The sequence below is a fragment of the Artemia sp. Qi Xiang Cuo genome, chromosome 14 (genome assembly GCF_049724085.1).
Source record: "Artemia sp. Qi Xiang Cuo chromosome 14, ASM4972408v1, whole genome shotgun sequence".
NCBI lineage: Eukaryota > Metazoa > Arthropoda > Branchiopoda > Anostraca > Artemiidae > Artemia > Artemia sp. Qi Xiang Cuo.
Window position 1 is genome coordinate 54,456,420 of NC_142807.1, and position 22,579 is coordinate 54,478,998.

Consider the following 22,579-nt stretch of genomic DNA (forward strand, 5'->3'; position numbering starts at 1 on the left):
GGGGATTCTCAGCGAGGATGGAACTGTCTGGAGGGAATTTGACAGGGGGGAGTACTTTACGTTGGGTAAAATTTCCACGGAGGAGTTTTCTGTGAGAGAGAGGAGTATATTTCATAGAGGTTGAGCCAGATTTACCGTCATTATTTGAAAAACGAACAGAAATTATGTCATATCTGAGGGGTTGCCCTCTCCTCAATACCTTATTCTTCACGCTAAAGTTTGACTGTTTACTAAAATTGAAACACGGGGGCTGTTTAATTAGAATATGAAGCTTTTTTAAAAGTGCTAGCAGCTTTAGCGTAAAGAGCAAGGTATTGAGGAGGGGGCGACACATCATATCCAGAATAAATCTGCCAAAATTAATATGCAAATTGTGTTTTAATTTTTGATGCACGGTGAGCCAACTGCATTAGTTGAAAAACGTTCAGAAATTAAATAAAAAACAATTTGTTTTTTAACTGAAAGTAAGGAGCGACATTAAAACTTAAAACGAACAGAAATTATTTCGTATTTGGAAGGGGCTGTCCCCTCCTCAACGCCTCTATTTTTACGCTAAGATTTGACTCTTTTTCACCACTCTACTTTTTAAAACAATAAAAAACTTTAGCGTAAAGAGCGAGGCGTTGAGAAGGGGACAGCCCCTTTTTGTACGGAATAATTGCTGTTCGTTTTAAGTTTTAATGTCGCTCCTTACTTTCAGTTAGAAAAAATTGTTTTTGTATTTAGTTACATAAAGACGACACTTTTGTTAACATATGAAGAACCGTGTATATCGCAATTGTATCTGTCTAGTTTATATCCAAAGTAACACAAGAACCGAAAATTAACGAACAAGAGAGTAGTTAAGAATTATGGTATAGGCTGCAAAGTAATATTTGGCAGGGATAGTCACTAGTAATAAATAACTAGGGGTGAAACCGTGATTGGGTAATTTTCGGGGCAATCGCCGAAAATTCAGGGATAGTGCAAGCCCTGCTTGATTTCTAATTAGGAAAATCGAAATACTTAACCACAGGAGAAAAGAAAAGCTCCGACCTTGCGGTTGACGCAATAAAGAATTGCCGCAAATTTAATTCAAAGACAGCCGAACGCCGCCTCCTCTTTTGGTGGCGGCGCGCATGCGGCGTGCCAGCGGCGTTGCGATACTTCGGTGGGGGTCAACCGGACCTCTCGTTGGCGGTGTTCGGTCGATGCGCCGGGGTCTATATGTATTGATACAGTCTTTTGAATCCAATTTCTTTCTTTTTCCATATTTTCCTGTAGTAAAATTATGACGTTATAATCAAGGAAATGCTCTTGCTAATCATAAATCACGGGTTTTTCATCTAGAGGTGGCACTGTGCTATGGCTCGGGCATTAATTATCACGAAAAACTATCTTGGAGAAACGTTTCTTTTTTCTGCACTTCTTGGCGTTTGGTTGCAAAATAATCGTGCTATATTCCGCGAAAGACTTTTGTTCCTTTGTGCTTCAGAAGTTTAAAGTTCAATGATTATGAACGGACTCAGTATTTGATAGGAAATTTCTGAGGGTGTAGACAAAAATTGTTTGTTCTCTTGTGCTCTTCAAAATTTGTGCGTTCAAAAATTGTATGTCGCAGAGAAACCTTTCTCTTTTTTGGGAAATTTCACTTTTCCCCGTGCTTCTTCGCATTTCTGTTGCAAAATAATCATGTGACATCCCGCAAAAGAGACCTACTGTGTCTTTATACATGATAAGTTTAAAGTTCTTTTCATGTCTTTTCAAAGAGCATCTGATAAGAAACGTCTGAGGGTGCAGTTTAAAATCGCGTGATCATCAAATGTTGCAGAAAAGTCAATTTCTGTTTTGGGAATTTCACTTTTCCATGAAGTCATTTGTATGTTGTCGCAAAATAATTTGACATACTATTAAAAAAACCCTGTTGCATTTTTTTCATATTTGAAAAGATTAAAGACGAATTCTTATATAATGAGATGCTTAAAGATAAGCCCTTTCTGCTAAACCATTTCTGTTGGATTAAAATCGTATACTTTTCAGTTGACGTAAGAAAAGAGGATAAAAACTATTAGAACGAGCACATCCTGCACAATCCTGTGCACAAATCCTGCACAATTATAGCTCTCATATTATTATTAGTAATAGTTCACTGCAGCACCAAGCCACCCACGGAGCCTTCTCAAAAGAATATTTCTGCAGTATGCTATTTTGCATCATGATACTTTTATGCAAGTATTTGTGCAGATTTTTTTTTTACATCTTTTACGTAACTTTAAATCTTTTTCAGCCGAAATTAATTTACCAGCCCCAATTAGTCGTGGCGTAATACCGCCTGTGTTCGACACCCTTGGAAATGCTACATAGCCGCCCCAAACTATTTAAAGCATTGATTTTGGCAACTTCCCCAAAATCCCCAATGATTATGAATCTTTATTCACAACCTCATGCAGATCTTCGGTACCCTGTTCCGCCCTGGTCTTTGGAATCTAAAATTGTGGCAGTAGTTTGCTAATTTCGAAACCCGTAGGCAACTTAAGACGGGATAGCAACTTGCTAATTCCGGTACCATAGGGAATCCAAGTTCGATTTTAGTTCTGACTTTGTTTTTTTTTCAATTTGGGTCGGAGCAGTGATACAAATCTACGAAAATTTAATTGGGATAAGAAATTTTATTATAATTTTAATGAGTATATTTAAATAAATAAACTTTGAGGAAATATTTTGATGAAACGACGTACGAATATCTCATAAAGGCAGCCGTATCCCAAGACAGCTTCATTTGACGTTGTATTTCGACCTTGAATGATCTTCCTGGGGAAGTTATCCCTAAAAGTTTCTCTGTTAACTCTTTCAAAAGAAGGTTCAAGTCATCTAAAACCTCGATAAAAGAATGACAGTAAATCAGACATTTAATTATACTTGGTGCCCTGAATTTAGACATAAAAAAAAATAAGATAAAAAAACAGAATTGTCAAAATCTAGGACGGGTAATTTATCAATTTTTTTAATGAAAATAGCCACAGATACTTTTTAGCAGACGTAAATGCTTCACTCTTATGACTTTACATTTTTGGCTCTTAATGGGTGGATTGGAGGTAGGACAACAACGATATTTTTTTCCTATTTTCTTCCATCTACATTATTGACTAATGTAGATGGAAGCAGAACGGTTTTGATGATCCTTTTGGCACCCATTATGTTGAAATAAAAATGTTTCTGCCCTTCCCATCCTCTCCCCCAAGCATAATATTTGTCCCCTTATCCCATCCCAACATTCTCTGAAAGTTTCAACTTCCGAGACACTGCAGATAAGATATTTTGATAAACCGTAGTCATATACAGTCTTTTGATATACCAAGTGACTTTACCATGTATAGATTCTAGATTACAGTCAAAAACCTTGTAGGTGGATCGGAGACAAGCCATTTTTGACCCCTTCTACCTTTGACCCTTACTCCAAGCCGAAATTTGAAGTCCAACGGCCCCTCCTCCCAACACTCTAAAAGTCTCAACTCGATCCTCCAAACTATTCCTATGATATTGCAGACACGCTATCTTGATAACCTGGGTACTCATAATGTCTTCTGATTTGAGGTCTCTTTGTCCTCTTCCAGTTTCCAACACTCTGAAAGATTAAACTCGATCTTCCAAATAGTACTCGGACTATTGTGGATATTCTATTTTGATAACCTGGATACATGTAGTGTTATTTTTTGATTCCACCCCTCCCTCCAAGTCAACACTCGAGGTCCACTAAGACCCTCAACAATTCCAGAAAGTTTTAGATCGATCCCCCAAGCCGTTCCTAACTTTGGATTCTGCAATCGAATAAGCCCCCTCTCATCGATTGCGCCTTCCTTACGTCAATTTCTGTTTTTAGCGGGATTAAGGAAAATGTGTGGAGAGGCGAAGCATATTTTTCAAATTCTAGGGTGTGGGGGCCGAATTTTTTATTTTTTTTTCAATGAAAATACCAAAAATCGTATTTTTTTCAACATCTAGGGTGATACAAAATTTGGGGGGGGGATTGTGGTCAATTATCCCGTCTAATGAGCACTCCTACAAAATGGTCAGGAGCAGGATAATAATACATGCAACACAGAGGCAAACAGTTCTTTACTAAAGCAATGCTAGTACATTACTTCCGATTCTACACAAAAAAGGACTGATATATCAACTGAATCAAAAGCTATGTCTGCAAGCACTATGAGTAACGAATAACGATATCTTTGACAATAAAAATTTGGCCATCTTCTTGCGTTTGCTAAATATTTGACCTTGCTTCGTGCCTCCTCTGCCTTTACCTTAATACTCCAGTTCGTCTCTTAACTTCTTACTTACAGCATCATGATTTCTGAATGAAATTCATAATTCAAGATAGTCTTCTTTAACCCCCTTAATTTTAATTTAAATAAAGATATTCAAATTAAGTTGAATATCTTGAAATATGTTCATTTCCATATTTGATCGCGATTTCCTTTAAATTTTGTATTTGGTCACGAAGATATGGATCTTTCAAATTCTCAATGATTAATGCTTTCTCTGCTATATTGCTTTTTGTTTTGGTTCAAAGAATATTTGACTCCGTTGAATTTACTATTGGAATTACGTTCCACACTTTTGAAAGGTGGAATTAACGTCGAATTGAAGCTTAAAAGAATAAGATGCCCAAGAATTATGATTAGGGTAGTAGAAGCTACGGCAGTGACAGCTTTTAAATGTATCTCAGGAACCTAAGTTGAGCTTGATCTGCTGACGTGTTCTAAAGGAACTATCTAAAGTTAGTATTGATTTCAACAATGTATATGAAGTCAGAAGCGAGTATAAAAGAAATGGCAATATGGTGTGGGCGTGTTTTCTAGATTTAGTGTTAATCTGCCAAAATAGTGCTTTTGGTACAAACGAAGATTAGATTCTCCATAGAGTGGGGAAAATAAGAGGATTCCATAGCTTTTCTGGATGCCGGTGATATGGTGGTGTGATGAGTTGCTTGTCATAATAGTAGTAGATTGTTCATTCGCAATAAGTTGAATTTGGATTCTTGCTTAAATTTTATCAAAAAACTAACAACTATCTGTCTAGGTCTTATCTTTTTTTTCGACTTCTTATACCATGTACATTGAAAAAATATAGATGGCGCAAAATATCGTTTTGTATTTGTATTGTAATTGCGATACAACCTAGAATTCACTCTTGTGAAATTGCTGTATTTAATGTTTAAGCTGAATAATAAAAATAAATCTGAAAAATAATTCATAAGAAGTTTGATGTTATGCTTGTTGCAGTTTTTAAATCTATCACTAAAATTGGGCCTCTGTTATCCCAGTCGGTGCTGTTTAAGATCAAAAATCGTAATAGCAGCATCCTAATTTCAGGATTCAAGGGCATCAAGGTTAGGGTAGCAGCTTGCTAATCCCGGCAGCTTAGAAGTGCTATGAGTTGGATTTCAGTTTTGATAAAAAAAAATTAATTGGGTCCCGAGGGGGGTGGGAGTTTTTCTGCATTTTTCCTCGGTTGGAGCCTAGAGCCAGGACTTTTTATTTATGGCTCTAGGAGAGATTGGGGTTATTGCATAACCAAACATTTGTTCTCTGTTTTCTTCGATCTATGTTATTGACTTATGTTTTTGTAAGAAAACTATTTTTGCAAGTAATGGTCCCATCGATATCCATCGGATGTACTGTAATGTCATCTGTATTACTTCGTTGATTGTCTCGGACCCAAAATTAGCAATCGACATCCAAATCTTAAATGCCTTTAAATTTCTTGAATACCGAAATTGGCAAGTTGCCACCTCGAATTTAAATCCATAGAGGCCCAATCCGAATGCCGAAGCATTGGTTTCAGTTTTACTGTAGTATTCATTTTTTTTTTGCAATTTTACAAATGGAACCTTCATTTTTAGTGAATAGTAAAATAATTTGGGCCAAGTTCTTTATTATCTTTATCATTTTGGACTTAATTCTATGTGTCAACTGAATTATTGTTTTAATTGACACATTGTGTCAAGTGACTCATCATTTGAACCAAGTCAAAGTTCTATGTTTCAATTGGCTCATTGTTTCTTTAAAAAAGGAATTGAACTTAATATAAAAAGAGTTGTGTTTTTTAATGCTGATTTTGCATATTTAACTGTATCAGTAATAGGTCCTGTAATTTTCATAGACATTTTCTACAAATAGGTTTTCAACACATGACTAATCTTTGACCATACTTCTTCCTAGGTCAACACTTATCAATCTAAGCAATCGACATAACTATTTTCTTCTTGCTGACAATGGTACATACCGACAGAGTGGTCATGAACTGATTCTCCGGAGAAGGCTAGAAAAATCCATTGGGAATATTCGTCTGCAGTCCAGAAATCACTGTAATATACCTTTGGCCTGTTTGATCGTTGAGGGAGATCTCCAGACCATTCAAGCTGTGACTCAGTATATAATGGATATTCCAGCCATTCCAGTTATAGTCATTGAAGGATCTGGAAAAGCATCGGATTTGATTACCTTTGCCTGCAGGTAGTATCTCCAAAGAGCATAATGTAATTTGCTTATTCTCGACATTTTGTCACTGTTGCTTTGTCCTTCACCCTGTTCTGGCATTTTGAGTAAATTAGATACTATAAAATAATACAGATCGTTTATTTTTAAATGGTCATCGCTATCTAATATTAATCCCAAAATTTATATATATATATATATATATATATATATATATATATATATATATATATATATATATATATATATATATATATATATATATTATTGTTTTTAAATTTTCATGCATTTGGTTCGTCCTAACCTAAGGAGTGACGGATACTCGAAAGTTTCCAGTGTTGGAAAGTAGTGCTTTAAAGTACTTTGAATTTCTTGTTTGCAAATGATTGTTTTGCAAGGTTAAATTTTCGATTGAAGTGCACGATTCTGCCATTCAGTCTATGTTTTGCTTTATCTGTTTTAAAATATTTTTACGTTTGTTCTTTGTAAATCGTTATTTTGCGTAGTTAAATAATTTGCAAGATTTTAATTTTTAATTGAAGAGCATTGTTATGCTATTCAGTCTATCTTTTACTTTATCCATTTTAAAATACTTTCAAGTTCGCTAATTACAAATTAATATTTTCCAAGGTTAAACCATTTTTGAATGTTTTCATTTTTAATTGAAGAGCAAGGCTGTCTCGTCCAATAATTCTTTTACTTTCTCTATTTTTTTAAAGTGCTCTTAAGTTTACTGCTTGCAAATTATTGTTTTTCAAGGTTAAACAATTTGCAATGTCTTCATTTTTAATTGAAGTGCAATTTCACATTCTCCTTTAAAATTTTACTTTCTTAAGCATTTTTTTTGAAGGTACATGACAACTAGTACAAAATCCCAGGAGCTACGGGCTTATGTTTTAGAATCAATACAAACGATGTTCAGCAGTGGCACAGAAGAGACTGATGTATATTTTTCGCTTTTGGAACTATGCGCAGAGAAAAGAAATATGGTAAGTGGTATACTTTGCTTGTAAATTTTGTTATACTACTTCCAAATCGGTCTTTGTATTTCTTCTGAAGAATTTCATGTTTCCTGCTAAATATTTAAATAGTCCTACGCCATTTTCTTCATATATTCTTTTGAGACTCCAGTTCCAATGATGGGGCTCTATTAAACTTATTGAAGGAAGCAGTGACGAACACAAAGACGCCTGTACGCCTCTTTACCGAATAGATCTGTAAATCTCCCTCAATCTGTTTTTTCCACAAATTATACAAATTTTTTATGAGTTTGCCCCTCCCTTCCAGCTCCAGAAGTAGATTTCAGCCTAAAATCCCTGCATTGCCAATTTGTACTATTTATCTATTTTATTTTCTCCTCAAATGCAGGCTTTTTTTTCTTCAGTTGGATCCTGGACCAGATCAAAAGTTAACTGCTCCAGGCGTTAGGTAACATTCAACGAATGACAGCCAACCAGCGGCGAAAAATCACCTTTGAAAGGTACAGGGCATGCGCCTTCAAGGTCGACCTCATAAGAGATAAACTGATAACTCATGCCTATAGCCTCCACGAGAATATCTGTATAGCTTCCAAAAAGGTTACAATATCGCCACCCTACGCGTCCAATTACTAGAAGAGAAGAAGCCCTAATACAGCCACAAAGGCCGGAAGAGACTTGAATTGAAAGTAGGAATCGACTTCATTCATTGGGAACTTTAATTTTTTTTTTTTTCTTCTTTTTTTTTTTTTTATCATTATTAACAAATGGGTCACAAAAAAACAACAACATAGAAATCTCCATATAGTACTAACAAAACAAAACTGCATATAATAATAACAATATCAAAATAGGTCCCGACGCATATTAGCGTGTTTGGGATGACCCAAAAAAGGAACACTTCAACTACTTATACACTAATGCGCTTCCATGGGGAAATAAAACTCTCTGACTCCTCATCACCTCCCCCACCCCTACTAAATAATGAATCAACATTCTAAACATAATTAATTTTTATTTACAGGGAACTTAAAGGAATCCCACGCTCATACTCAATGATTCATCATGCTTCCTTTCATATACCGACACTCACCTCAATCAACCCACAAATCAATTTCTCTTTTAACACTCACAAGCATATATTCACTCCCAAATCAGTCACTTAATCCATGTCTACAATACTGGTTAAAACAAATACATCGTAAAGAAGCACGAAATTCCTCAAGGGCCTTCTTACCTTTTACTTCCGCCGGGAGCCTGTTCCATACTTCAGGACCATTATACCTAATAGAAAATATAGATCTGGTAGTAACTGGAACCGGCGTTCTAACTAATTCAACATTTCTAGTTTCATAACTATGGTCCCTTTCATTATAAAATTCCGCAAAACATGCAGGTAACAAATTAGAAAAAAATTTATGCATAATCAAATTTACATAAAATTTAACCAAACCAAAGAATGGTAAAATTTTTAATTGGTGATACCTCGATCTTACCGAATTCTGGGACAAGGCATTGGTCAAAGCTCTTACAGCTTTTTTCTGTAACACACGGAGCGGATACAAATGGCTAGTGAACGTCGACGACCAAACTGTAACACAATAGAGCAAATATGGATGAATAAGAGAAAAATACAACATTCTAATAATCTTTTTGGAAAAAAAAGTTTTTCAGCTTCCTCAGAGTTCCAACATTTTTGGCTAATTTAGTGCTTATAAATGCAATATGATCTTTAAAACTTAGGCATTCATCTACCATTTAACCAAGATACCTTACAATACTTGTCCGTTTTATACTTCCTTTTACTAACTCAATCCACCTCTCGATTATTATCATTCCTTGTTTCATGCCATTTTTCAAATCCGCTTCTGTTTTCGCAGCCGTTGTAACTTTAGTATCATCAGCAAAACTTGGAAGTATTGCTGGCACCGGGCCATCAGGGTAGCTTGGAGTTGATGGTTGTTTGAGGCATCCATTTAGATCATCAATATAGACAAGGAATAACAGGGGACCCAACACAGACCCCTGTGGCACACCGCACTTTACTACCATCTCTTTTGACAGGACTGTGCCCAGCCGTACTCTTTGCGTTCTTCCTTCAAGAAATGAAGCAATCAATTTCAGACTTTTAAAAAGAATTCAACCGTTTTCTTGCTAAGCCCATAAAATCTTATGATCTACAGAGTCAATAGTCTTCATAGTATCTAGAAAAAATGAATCTGCTCTTAAACCTGAATCTTGGCAATCGTTAAAAAGTGTTGTCAAAAATAATAAAGCGTGCTCTGTAGACATATTTTTTTCTAAAACTAAATTAACTAGAGTGAAAAAAACATCTTTTTTCAAAATAATCCATCGGTCGTATATAAATCAGTTTCTCAAAAATACGAGAATAAACTGGAAGTAGAGCTATCAGACGGTAGTTGTTCATATCTTCCTTATCACCTCCTTTATACAAAGGAATAACCAAAGCACTTCTCAAGAAATTAGGTTACTCTCCAAATTCAAAATATTAATTAAAAAGGTACAACAGATGACTAGATATAATTTGGTAATTTTTTTGAACTATTTGAAAGGTTATAAAGTCCTTCCAGCTGCCGATTTTTTCATACTTTTTAAAATATCCTCAAGTACACGCGATCACACTGGTTGAAGATAAACGGTTTTATCACTTGCGTCAGGAAGAAAATTTTGGTATGTACCATCACCATTTATGCATTCCACAGATGTCGATATTTTTAGCCCTACTTCTGAAAAGTGGGTACACAAGTTATTGGCTACACCACTATCTGACTCCCACGGCAAATTACTAGGAGTTATTGGTTCACTATTTGGGCTTATTACCGACTTAATCAGTTGCCATGTTTTAGCCGGGCTTCCTTCATAATCTTTAAATTTCTTTTCATAGAAATCCATTTTTGCTTTTCTTGAAAGACTTTTTGACTTTCTATTAAATTCTTTATAATGTTCTTTATCAGATGCTGAACCTTGATTCGCGCACCATTTGTACATCACGTGCCTTTTTTCCATTGAGGCTAGTAATCCCTTTGTAATCCAAGGTTTAATTGGCAACTTATATCTTTGCTTTGTCTCTTTAAACTCCAAATACTCTTGAAATAGTAATTTTATTTTTTCATACCGTTTACCAAATTTGGTATCAATACCTGTAGTATCCTGAAGAAACTCAAAATCTGCACTTTTAAGCTTCCGCTTAAACTTCAAAAGCATATTTCCATCCGCATAAGGCATCTTTGGTACGCTTTTATTCTTGGGTTTTGGACCAAATATTCCAAAGCCCACTTGTAACCACTTGTAACGTCAAGTGTTGTAATCTTTCTCTCTTTCTTCCTAGCCATTATCTTTTTTCACTTTTTTTTCAGTTCCTTCTTATATCGGGTCTGCATACCGAATGTGTTAGGTGCAATTATTCTGCATATTATGTTGTAAGAGTTGTTTTCTAACACTACACTGTCCAAATACTTTACCTCACCCCCTAATGTGCAAATATATTGCCCAAATTATATATTTTACATCTATTCTGTCACTTCTCTTTGTCTTGTCTCACGTTAAGCTGAAAGAAACTAACAAAAAACTGGTTCTGTAATGCGTCAATGAATGAACAACTTGAAAGGTATGGGGGTTTATTATAAAAGTACATTAAATATTTAATGTTTTGTTTTTTACTTATATTTTCAACAAAAAATAGTTTTATTTCTTTCTTCTGTAAACCTGGACTCTTTACATCGTAAATATCAAATATCGTAATCTCTTGCTCATTTCATCTTCTTTGTCTTTCACAATTTATTTATCCTTATTTATTTATTTTTAAGTTATTGCGAAACTATAAGAATATGCTATTTTTACATGTTTGTTGTTTCAGAACTTAAATAATTGCTTTCACAAAAATCAAAACTAGCAGAGGATTAGCAGAGGTCTTTGCCAAAATTTCCTTTTTGCTCGTTTACTTTAGTTGCGAAAAATGATCCTCATTTTGTTTTGTGTTTTTTTTCGATCTTTATTTTTCCGTCCGTGATGTAATATCCAGCTTTGTCACATAACCTATCTTAAGTTTTTCTTAATGTTTTTGTTTAATTTAAAATCTTAAATTGTTACATTACTATTGTGCGCTTGTTAAATTATGCCAATTTGTTATCACTAAAATATGATTCCTGATTACTCCTGGAATATTATTGTTCTATAAATTTTTTTTTGTTCTAATTTTGTTTAGATCCATATCGTGTCGCCTGATTCTACAGATGGCTGCTGCAGCGACTTAGACTTTCAGATAATGGGTTCACTTCTTGAAAATGAGCGCCTTGCCCCACAACTAAATCTAAATTTGACATTAGCCTGGAATCGTGTGGATTTGGCTCGTCAAAAGGTGCTTAAGTCTCATCATAATTGGACGAATTCTGCCCTGCATGAAACGATGATGGATGCCTTGGCTCAGAACCGCGTGGATTTTGTAAGACTACTTCTAGAACAAGGTGTCAATATGTCTCAGTTTTTAACAATCCCGAGATTAGAAGAGCTATATAATAGCGTAAGTAATTTAGGACCTTAACTTAAACTTTGACTTTTTTTTTATTCCTCAAATGCTAGGTTGTTTTTAATGTCTATGCTCCCTGTGAAATATTCGTCAGTTTCATCAACTTCAATAATTTGAATCTATCCGTTAATCGAGCCAAGACTATGAACTCACTTTGACTTTTTTTTTAAGAGAAGGATTTAAAGTTGCTTAAAAGGAAGAATGTTTTCTTATTTTTGTATATTTGAACCTGTAAAAATTGCAAGGAAAATTCCAAAAGTGTAATTTTGTAAATGTATAAAGATCAATCTAAGCTATCGAATAATAGAGAAAATGTCTTTTTACGTTCAAACATTAAAATTGTAGGAGTGCAGAAAGATAACATACGGAAACCACGCACACTGAGAATAAACGATTTATTAGCTTAAAGGTCCTTTGAAGAGGGAATTTACTCATAGCCCCTTCAGTAATTGACGCCATTAAAGACGGAAAATTCTATTAGCAAGGTTTGAAGAGACTTAAGTTAGAGTCTGATCTAAACACTACCACTAGTAAGAAGCCACTGCAGTACCAAGCCACCTGAGGCCAACACAGCTGCGCATACTTCTTCTCCGCCACAATCTATTCAAAGCTTTGTTCGATCTATTATAGATTGAAGTAAAGCTTCTCTCTTTACTTTTTCCCTGAACTTCCAATGTTATTTAAGCTCTCCCGTATGACCTGTTTCCACCCGATTTGGCGACGACCAGCTTTTATTTTTGCCGCTGATGAAAAGACCAACCTTTGGCAGTCTATGATTCTTCATCTGCAAAATGTGTCCAAGACATCTCAAGCTTTTTTTCTTTGTAGTCCTAGAGAATAGGATATAAGCACGTTTTTGTACAGCTTGTTGTTTGACAAACGGTCAGTCAAACGGGTACTCGAAACTGGGTATTGGGATATGATTACACCTTTATAGCTACTCTGGGAGGCCCTAATTTAGGCTCCAACTCAACTATGTCACAAATAATTATGTACAGGGTATCCCTAAAAACGTTAATAAAAGCATAGTTTGGTTTTAAGGCGTAGATATGATTTTCTGAAAGGGTAGAGCAATAATAGAATTGAAAAAAACAAAAACATTTTAAGTATTAAATTGGCTGGAACTGAATGTCAGGAGTAGAAGAAAAAGAAATACATTCAGGCTCTTTTGGCAAATATTTTAAGTTAAGCAAACATGGACCCTAGAAGAGAATACACTTTTCAGGATTTTTAAAGACAATAACTGACCTAGACTATCAACAAAATAAAATTTTTATTGAGTCAGCATTACCTATGTTGTCTAAAATTAGACCAGATTGAATTTTGTTATGACGATTGAACATTAAAAGAAATTATGTAATTTGACTCTTTTAACATGAAACAACAGTTTCATGCAACAACAGTTACATGTCGTCTTTTAACATTCTCGTTTAACAACAGTTTGATGTATAAAAACATAAGTATATCGTTTTAAAAATGAAAACTTTCTTAAAAGTAATTATTTTGTAAAAAGTAGTTATTTCGCAAAACTGTAAAAATTTAATTTTTAGAGTTTTGGTTGCTATTGCCAAAATATTGACAAAAGTTTTTGTTTCTATTTTTACTAGAAATTTCTATTTAGAAGTTTCTATTTACTAGAAGTTTTTACTAGCCGTCATTTTTTTGGTCTTTGTCGAAAAATATGTTCTTTAACGAACCTTTATTACCGTGAATGATTGGGAACAACAATTTGTTGTATTTTCAGAATAGGAGTTTAAAATCTCCGCAATGGGTATAGCTGATAATGTAGCGTTTGATTTATTCTAAGCAGATTGCTTGTCTAGAAACTTTTAGTGGATATTTTTTTGGTCCAAGTTAAGCCAAGCTGTCTGACATGGGAGAGAAAGGTATTATGCTGGTACCGTCGACGTAATTTCTAATCATAATGGATACCAGAACTTTAAACTTCAGTGCTAATGAGCCATCTCTTAGTATTCTGGCACCACCAGTTCAATGCAATCACGCATGGTTAAAAACAAAATTATATAAACATGCAGTCGCGATCATCATTTAGTTGGAAACAGCTTAGCCCCTGGTATCAAACATACTTTCAAATTGTTTTTACCTTCGAAACATGGCATTTTTGTGTCGAATACAATTCTTCGTGAAAGTGAAGCATATCTTTGAAGAAAAATCAAGGATTTTTTGGTTACTTTTTTTTTATTCTGATATAATAGTGTTTTCACAATTTTATGCTTTCCGTACTTAAAATAAATAAAGTGTCTCAAGGACCTGCTGTAGGGCGAATTCTCTGTCCTATTGTTTTTCATCGTTACTCACTCTTTCTGACGGTACTTTTAGAGGTCCTGATATACCCTAGTTCCCGCATGCTATGATTTGTATAAAAACGCAAATAGCTTCAGAACCAGAACTATAGCATTGGAAGCTGCGGTGATGACGGTGTTTAATTATGGCTCTGAAACATGGGTGCTTCCGAAGACGGAGGAGTATTTGTTAGTTGTTTTCCAGAGGAATTCACTCTTCATTATACAACAAGCTGTAAGAAAAACATGGCTCTGTCCCATTTCCCAGGGCTAAAATGAGAGAAGGGTTGAGATGCTTAGGACTTGTTTTGCCGATGAAGGGTGACTAATTGCCAAAGATTGTTCTTTTTGGCCTTTCATCTTGGGCCAAATGAAAAGCAGGTCTTCTCCGAATGGGGTGTGAAGGTTTCAAGAAACGATTCAAAGAAAATTGGAACTCCTTGGGAGGGGGTAAAGAGTGAAGCTTCAAATAGATTAAGGTGGAGAAGGAGCAAGGCCGTACCCTTTTACTCTAAAGTAAAGTAAAAGTTAAAGGAGGTACAAAAAACCTTAAGAAACACATCGCAAACTTGTTTATGTGCATTTTTGTTACGTTTTTGCGATTTGGACAAAATTCCGAGGGGACGGGGTTCAAACGCCCCTAAACCTCCCTCCCTGGATACAGCTTTGAGAAGAAGTGCGCGCAGAAGTATTGGAATCAGTTGGCTTGGGGCTGCAGCTGGTTGTTAGTAGTATTAGCAGTAAGGACAGAGTTCTATTCGCTCTTAGAGGTTATCCGAGAAGCAAAGAGAGATAACCCACATTCTGTTTTAGAGAATTTGAGGACTCCCTGAGAAATTAGGGGATAGTGGAAACACTGATTATGTTTACCTTGAAATTCTGTTAAACTTAATCGTGAGTTTTTTTAATACGTGTAAGGATAAACGTTACTTTTCTATTTCAGAAAGTGGGAAGCACGAATACCCTAAGATACATAGTAGCTGACGTAAGACCCACTATAACAAGAAACTATAAGTACACACTTATCGACGTTGGATTGGTAATTAATAAACTGATGAAAGGAACATATAAATCATCCTTTTCTTCTCGAAAATTCCGTCGAGCTTACACTGCTGTTGTGAGGAAGACGTTTGTACCTCTGCAACCATCTCTGCTTCAGTCAGTGCTAATGAATGGGACGACGATGGGGCATGAAGGAAATGATACCATGGATGTTAAGGAAGCAGTTGCATTCCGATTTCCCTTTAATGAACTTCTGGTAAGATCACTTAAGCTACGTTGTGCGAGAAGACAGTAAATTTATTTAAACGGAAACAACTAAGCGACGCTGCTCTAAGATTCATAAATAAATCTTCAAAGAAAGGTGTATCTGTTATACATTATTAAACACAGAATTTTGCCATTATTTTACTCAGGACGAAATGAATAAGGGTTTCAATAGAGATAAGTCCTTTTATTAGACAGTGAAAAACAAATACAAAGGTTCTGGATGTTTCGAAGACATAGCCAGTCTTGCAGAAATACCAAAGTATTATAATTAACACAAACTGTATTTATACAGAAAAAAAATATATAATTCAATATGAATTCATCATAAATTTAAGCAAGATAAAGGAACTCAAGGCTTTGAATGAACCCTGTGACTGCTTCTAAGCCAATGGACCGGTAACATCAGTGACCCGGAAGTCAATATATTTTTTCAGTACTATTTTATTCAGGACTATTTTATGTTTTTTCCCAATACATTTAGGGAAAATGACCCTAGTTTATGGAAATAGTGGCAATACTAGGTCCAGTAGATAGTTGATAAAACTTAGGGGGAAGGTGAGCGTATAGTGACATTTTGGATGGAAAATGGGAGCAGGTGATATACTTCATGATTGAAGGATATTCTACCCTATATTTCCCCTTAAATACACTCATGAGGGGTTCCCATTTCAAGCCTATGATCGTAGAATTTGAAAGAAGTGCACTGCCCCATCGTGGCGCAACGTGATCTGAGATAAAAAGTCAAATGGCTATTCCAACGAGAATCAATGAAATTTGCAAGACTATGTTTATGGAGGCAAAATCTCTTTAATACCTTGAATATGGCATTAAAAACGAAAAGAAAATTAAAATTTGGAACAAGGTTTTCACGTTCAAACAGTTCATGGTAACGAATTGTAAGTAAGGAGCGATATGGGCTAATACTAACCGAAGCTTTGAAAAAAAAGAAGAAATTTTATTAACAGTATATACACACACATATATATATATATATATATATATATATATATATATATATATATATATATATATATATATATATATATATATATATATATATATAATACCAAAGAATTGGCTTTTTACAGTGATTCTGAATATGTAAACATCATTAAGCTTAAAGATATCGATCAAAAGTTACGAGTCTTTCAGAGAACCATATTGCAAAATTTTCTAACTCCTATCTACTAAAACACGAAATTTTGCATTTTTTCTTTAGAAGAAAGATCACGGATGCGTGTTTACTGTTTGTTTGTTTGTTGTTTTTTTTTGTTTTTTTTTTAGCTTTTTGTCCCCAAGGGGGATCGTATCAAAGCTATGGTTCTAGAAAATCGGTAAAAGGCTCGCGAACAGGAATTTAAAGTTCTTTTTCCTTTTTGAGCACCAGTAAAAATTATGCCACAGAAAAGTGGCACTCCCAGCCTCAGTGGCAGCGATGTTCTATGGTGGCACATTTGTTCCCAAAGAGTCACGTAGTTCATACAAAATAAACGGTTAATATAAATACTTATTTTAAAGTTTCATTAACTGTATTGATTCACTTGATGTTTGATAAAATTTTGTACAGTGATATAGGTATAATTTCAAATCAGCCATTATCCAGGAGAATCACCGAGTCATCGTTTAGGGGGGTGAAGGTGTGCCTGATGCCTCAAAAAGTGCATTTTTATGCCAAAATTTTCTAAATTTCCACGAGTCCTCGGACAAATTATATAAGAAGGTTTTAGAGGGTGGTGGGGAGGGGTAGAAAGCTGCTTTTAGTAAAAATACTACTTAAGTTTTAACGTAAGTATTGGTGGCTGACGATGGCCCTGCAAACACGGTAATTGTGTTGTAGGAGTTATACGGTAAATGTGTAGTTGTAGGCTTTGTTCCTATTAATTTTTCTGGGTTTTTTTTTCTTTTTTTTTTCTTATCCCGCAAATTTGAGTTTAAGTTCCGCAAAACCCTCCGCAGTTTTACAAGAAGTATAGATCTCTGCCCAAGTTGATGAATATAGTGTAAACTTTTAGAAAACTATGTACAATTCTTTACCTGAGGAAAAAAAGGATGGTTTCTGCTTGTCCTTGGCAAGAAACCACGCTGTGAGACCTGGTGTTGAATTCTATAGTCTATGTCAGAGGACAAAATTTGAAGTTGCTCCGTCAAGCGTTTGTATCTTGAAACTATCTTTCTGCCTTAGTGTGGAAAGTTCTACTGCTACTACTACTACTAACAACTCACCGCACTACTAAGCCGCATGAGACCAACACAGCTACGCACGCTCCTCCTCCATCCTGATCTATTCAAAGGCTCCCTTTCTACAACCACCCAGGAAGTTCTCATTTCCTTTAAATCTTTCTCTGTAAGGTCCTCCCACCCAAGACGAGGACGGCCTGCTTTCCGTTTAGCCCTAGACGGTTGGTCGAAAAGGATAATCTTCGGCAATCTGTCATCCTTCATCCGCACAACATGCCCTAGCCATCTCAACCTTTCTTTCATGATAGTCCTAGAAAGCGGAATTGAACCAAACTGTCTGCACAGCGTGCTGTTTAAAATACGATCGGTAGGTCAGGAACCCAAAATAATCCGTAGGCAAATTTCTCTTGAAAATATCTAGCAAATCTTCATCCACTTTTCTGAGCACCCATGCTTCTGAACCATATTTGACCACTGTCATCACTGTAGCTTCCAATATTCTAATCTTGGTTCGCAGAATTATCTTCCTATTCTTCCAAACTTTTTTTCAACTGTGAAAAACACCCTGAGCCTTGGTTATTCTACTTTTAACATCTCCACTGCTCCCACAGTCTTAATTAATAATACTACCAAGGTAAGTAAAACTGCCCACCTGATCAATCTTTTCGTTACCCAACGTCACCATTTTTATCTTCAATTATCTCTAGTCTTAGTGCCCAAAGTCTTCTTAACATCAATTTTCAAATCTACTCTAGCACCCTGAACTCGCAAAACTTCTAAAAGTTCATTCATTTTGCTCTCACTTTCATCAAGGATGCTTAAATCATCATCATAATCTAAGTCCGGAACAATTTATCTTCCCCATTTTATTCCATGGTCTCCCATTGCCTTTTCTGTGTTCCATAAGACAAAGTCTATCACTATGATCCATATAAATGGGGATAGATCACAACCCTGCTTAACTCCTGATTTAATACAAAACAAGCTGAGAACCTCATTTCCTACCTTAACCGCACCAGTGTTATTTTCGTACATAGCAGTAATCACTTTAATGTATTTGTCTGGTATGCCATACAATGATAAGACCATAGCTAAAGCTCTTCTTTCAACAGAATCGAACGCTTGCTCATAATCTATAAAACTAAAGACCAAAGGTGTTTAACAACTCAGGTACTCCTCAATTATTAACCTAAGAGTGAAAATTTTGGTCGACACATCCTCCACCTTTTCTAAAACCGCACTGTTCTTCCCTTAAAACTTTATCTACAGCATCTCTCAGTTTAAAAATTATCATGTTACTAAGTAGTTTGCTACCTAGAGAGACCAGACTAATGCCTCAATAATTGCCACACTCACTCTTATCACCTTTCTTATATAGTGGTTTAATTAAGGTTTTCAGGTACTTCCCCTTTTTTAAAAATCATATTCATAATCTTCAGTAGCTTATTTCTGACCTCGGAGCCACCATATTTAAGAAACCCATTTGCCACACTATCAGCCCCTGGAGCCTTATTATTTTTCAATCATTTTAGTAATGTCACTAATTCTTCCTCACAAAACAAATCTTCCTTCATATCCAAGGTATCACAAACTTTTGGAAAGATCAGTTGAAGCAAGTAAGGCCAAAATATAAAAGTATTTAGGATTTTTAATGGTTTCCCGGCCATGTTGCCGAAGTATTTTCTTTGATTAATAAACAAAAAAATTCAGAGATCTGAAAAGGAGCATTTTCTCATGCGTCCAAAATTGCTGCCATCTACGTTTACAAGTCATTCCGTTTGTGAGTAGGGTTAGCTGTGCTACTTTCTTCTCTGTGTTTATATGTTTATTGTTAGTATTCAGAAAAATATGCGAGTGTAATTTTAGATCAACGCTTCTCAAAGGGGGAGGGGAGCTCCATCGACAAGGGTTCGGAATCGGTTAGAAAAATCCTAAACACTAGCATAAAAATAATTTTTTTACTCCTTAATCAATATATTTAAATCAAATATGCATACAATGCAAAAATAAATCTGGTATCAATCGATTGTTAATGAGAAATAGGGTTCTTCTGATAATACTGTTAATATGCTCGAATTATTATATAATATATGGCGGGGGTTGCGAGGTAGCCGAAATAAGGTATTTATCTTTTAGCCAGTACGCACTCGAGAATTTGGATCTACAGATACGGGGTTGAAACGAATGAGACGCTTGGGAGATAGATAGGATATATATAATTTGGGCTGTATATTTGCACATTATGAGGGATTTGGGGTTTAAGTATTATAGGGATTTGCGGGGCTGCATGCAAAATGTAACCTAATCTAACCTAACTGAAATACCAACTAAATATTTATTAAATATAGCTACAATGTAGTTTTCCACTGAGTCGAAGCTAATTGTCTCCGAATACAGACAGCTATAAACCGGTTATTGTCCAATTTTATAGATCCAAATTCTTGAGTGTGTACAGGCTAACAGATAAGTATCCAAATAATTTTAAAATATTTTGCGGGTGGGTTGGTAACGCTAAAAAGATTAAGAAACCGAAGCTTCAGGGACTTCAGGGGGTTTTTCTGCTCTTCTTCTAAATACCATTTCAGAAAATTGTATATTTTACTATCTTTATATTTTACTGTTTTTTTTATTTACCACTTCATATTATTTTTTATACTTCTTACTATTATATTCGTGTTTTTACTAGTTATATTATTTACTATGCATATTACTATTTTACGTTTACCACTTAAGTGAATAAAAATGTAAAAATAATCCCAGTATTCTCACTAAAATAAAAACTATTGAAATAGAAAAAAAATTCCGTTGATTCTGGGTAATGGGATAGAAAACCAGACTAGGAAATAAAAGAAATATGGGGATTCCCTTTTTTTTTGCTAAATAACATTAGAAATCTCCAATTTTGTTTTTCTTTTTTTCTAAAAGCATTCCGTTTTTTCTAATAGCCTTACCAGTTGAAGCATATTTAATTGCTTTCAAAGGTATAGATACTAATTAACTATACGTTTTAAAATAATTAAAATATACATTTCAAGGGAAATAACTACAAAACGCATCCTAGAATGCAAATTAAATGAATAAATCTAAAGAAAATGGTATAAGCTGCATGAACCATGCCTAAACCAGCAAACCACTTAAATCCTATATCTCTGAAAAATCCTTGTCACTCAATATGAATATCGCCGATTATTTCCTATCAAACCACCTCACAAAATTTTTCTCACTCAACCTTTTCAACACCTGAAAAAAGAATGGATTAATATCATAAACTTCTCCGCCCATCAATTAGAAATATCAACATCTAACCCCTCAAGTATTTACTCCTATCTCTGAGTGATAAAAATTCTGCCGTACTGTTATTACCTATTTCGGTTCCTCCCTCATAGCCCACCTTAAAGTCGATCAATTTTATTTAAAGGTTTGGGCAGTTTTGACAAAGCGTCATTCTATGGCAAAGCTTATGTGGCAACATGGGGAAGAAGCACTAGCTAAAGCCTTAATTGCCTGCTGTTTGTACAAATCAATGGCAGAAGAAGCAGCAGATGATGACCTAGAGGCAGAAGTATGTGAGGAACTTAGGAAAAATGCGATCGAGTTTGAGGATCTTGGTGAGTCTTATATTTTTAGTTCCGGGAATCCTGGAAGTCATGTCGAATTATAGGCATATAAACAAAACGAAAAATCCTAGCGTATACTCATTTGTGAGGACCAGATAAAAAACAAAATTTGTCTCCCTCTCTCAAACTTAAGATTCTACCCCCCCCCCCATTCAAAACGCCTCTTCCTCTCGATCCCCCAGCTGAGGCACAAAAATAGGTATGTTTGTAAAACTGCATATAAAAGTCATCCTATTTAATGAAACCTACTGAGTTCGTTTAATCTCGATAAATCTTCTTTGTTTAATCTTCTTTTGGACTCGCTTGCCTTTAGGCTTCAAGCAAAAAAAAAGATCTTTTCTCTTGTGAACATCCAAAAGCCGATCGACCTGTATTGTAGTATCACCCTTGAGAAACCTCTGCCCGTTGTATAGCATCAAATGATTGTTTTCAAATTGGTGGCTTGATTGGTCTATGGACACTGACCCATTATATAAAGTAAGATATTTTATTTGATAGGAAATACATGTTTGGCAATGTTAGCTTGTGATAGTCATTTTCAAAATAAAACGTTATTCTCTAGCTTTTAATTTTTATTTTCTAAATCTAGCTTTTTCGTTCTTACTAAATTCATGTCCGATGTAATCTTAATTATTTAATTCATTATGTATTGTCAACTATAGAATTATAGATACTATACTGCTAAAATTACGCCGTTTTTGACAGAAATATCTTTTCAGGCCAAAAAGAGAAAAAATACAGAGAAAATGCATTAAAAAGAGAAAAAAATACAGCCAAATAGAAGCTCAATCATTTGTGTTGGTAGCCCAATGCTGATGCTTCTGAAACATTCGTCCAAAGAAAAACAGAGAGTTTTCTTTCTTTCAGATATTGTACCTCGAACACATTCCGTCCTATTACGGACTTAAAATTTAATACAAAAGAACCAATAAACGTTTGCTTTCTTTTTATTGTCTCAAAATTATATGGCTTAACTTGAAGATTTGCCAGTTTTATGGAATCCTTCTTTGTAATTAATTTGGAAAAATGTTTTCCATACAAGTGTTTTTTCAAGAAAAGTAAAGAAAAAAAAGGGACATAGAAAAAAACGGAACTCGAAGGAAACCCACACCCACCCATCCTCTAAGAAAACATACAAATATATCCCAAGACAAGCAGAGTTAAAGCCTTACAACAAGTCAAACTTAAAAATAATTGGTATTGCTTTAGA

General features: G+C 35.0%; 2 protein-coding genes across 2 annotated transcripts in view; one reads left to right on the plus strand and one right to left on the minus strand.

The window, feature by feature from the left end:
- Positions 1-1,251, minus strand: part of LOC148944637 (transient receptor potential cation channel subfamily M member 1-like) — a 26,899-nt gene extending 25,648 nt beyond the window's left edge. The window contains exon 1 of the mRNA XM_089099977.1: positions 1,091-1,251. Within this exon, the coding sequence (XP_088956103.1) occupies positions 1,091-1,251 (161 nt within the window). The remainder of the gene's footprint in view (positions 1-1,090) is intronic.
- A 4,938-nt stretch (positions 1,252-6,189) lies between these two features.
- LOC148944638 (transient receptor potential cation channel trpm-like) overlaps positions 6,190-22,579 on the plus strand; it is a gene marked incomplete at its 5' end in the record, with an annotated part of 53,360 nt that continues 36,970 nt past the window's right edge. The window contains 5 exons of the mRNA XM_089100825.1: positions 6,190-6,497; positions 7,330-7,468; positions 11,682-11,996; positions 15,249-15,563; positions 21,171-21,360. Of these exons, the coding sequence (XP_088956951.1) occupies positions 6,190-6,497; positions 7,330-7,468; positions 11,682-11,996; positions 15,249-15,563; positions 21,171-21,360 (1,267 nt within the window). The remainder of the gene's footprint in view (positions 6,498-7,329; positions 7,469-11,681; positions 11,997-15,248; positions 15,564-21,170; positions 21,361-22,579) is intronic.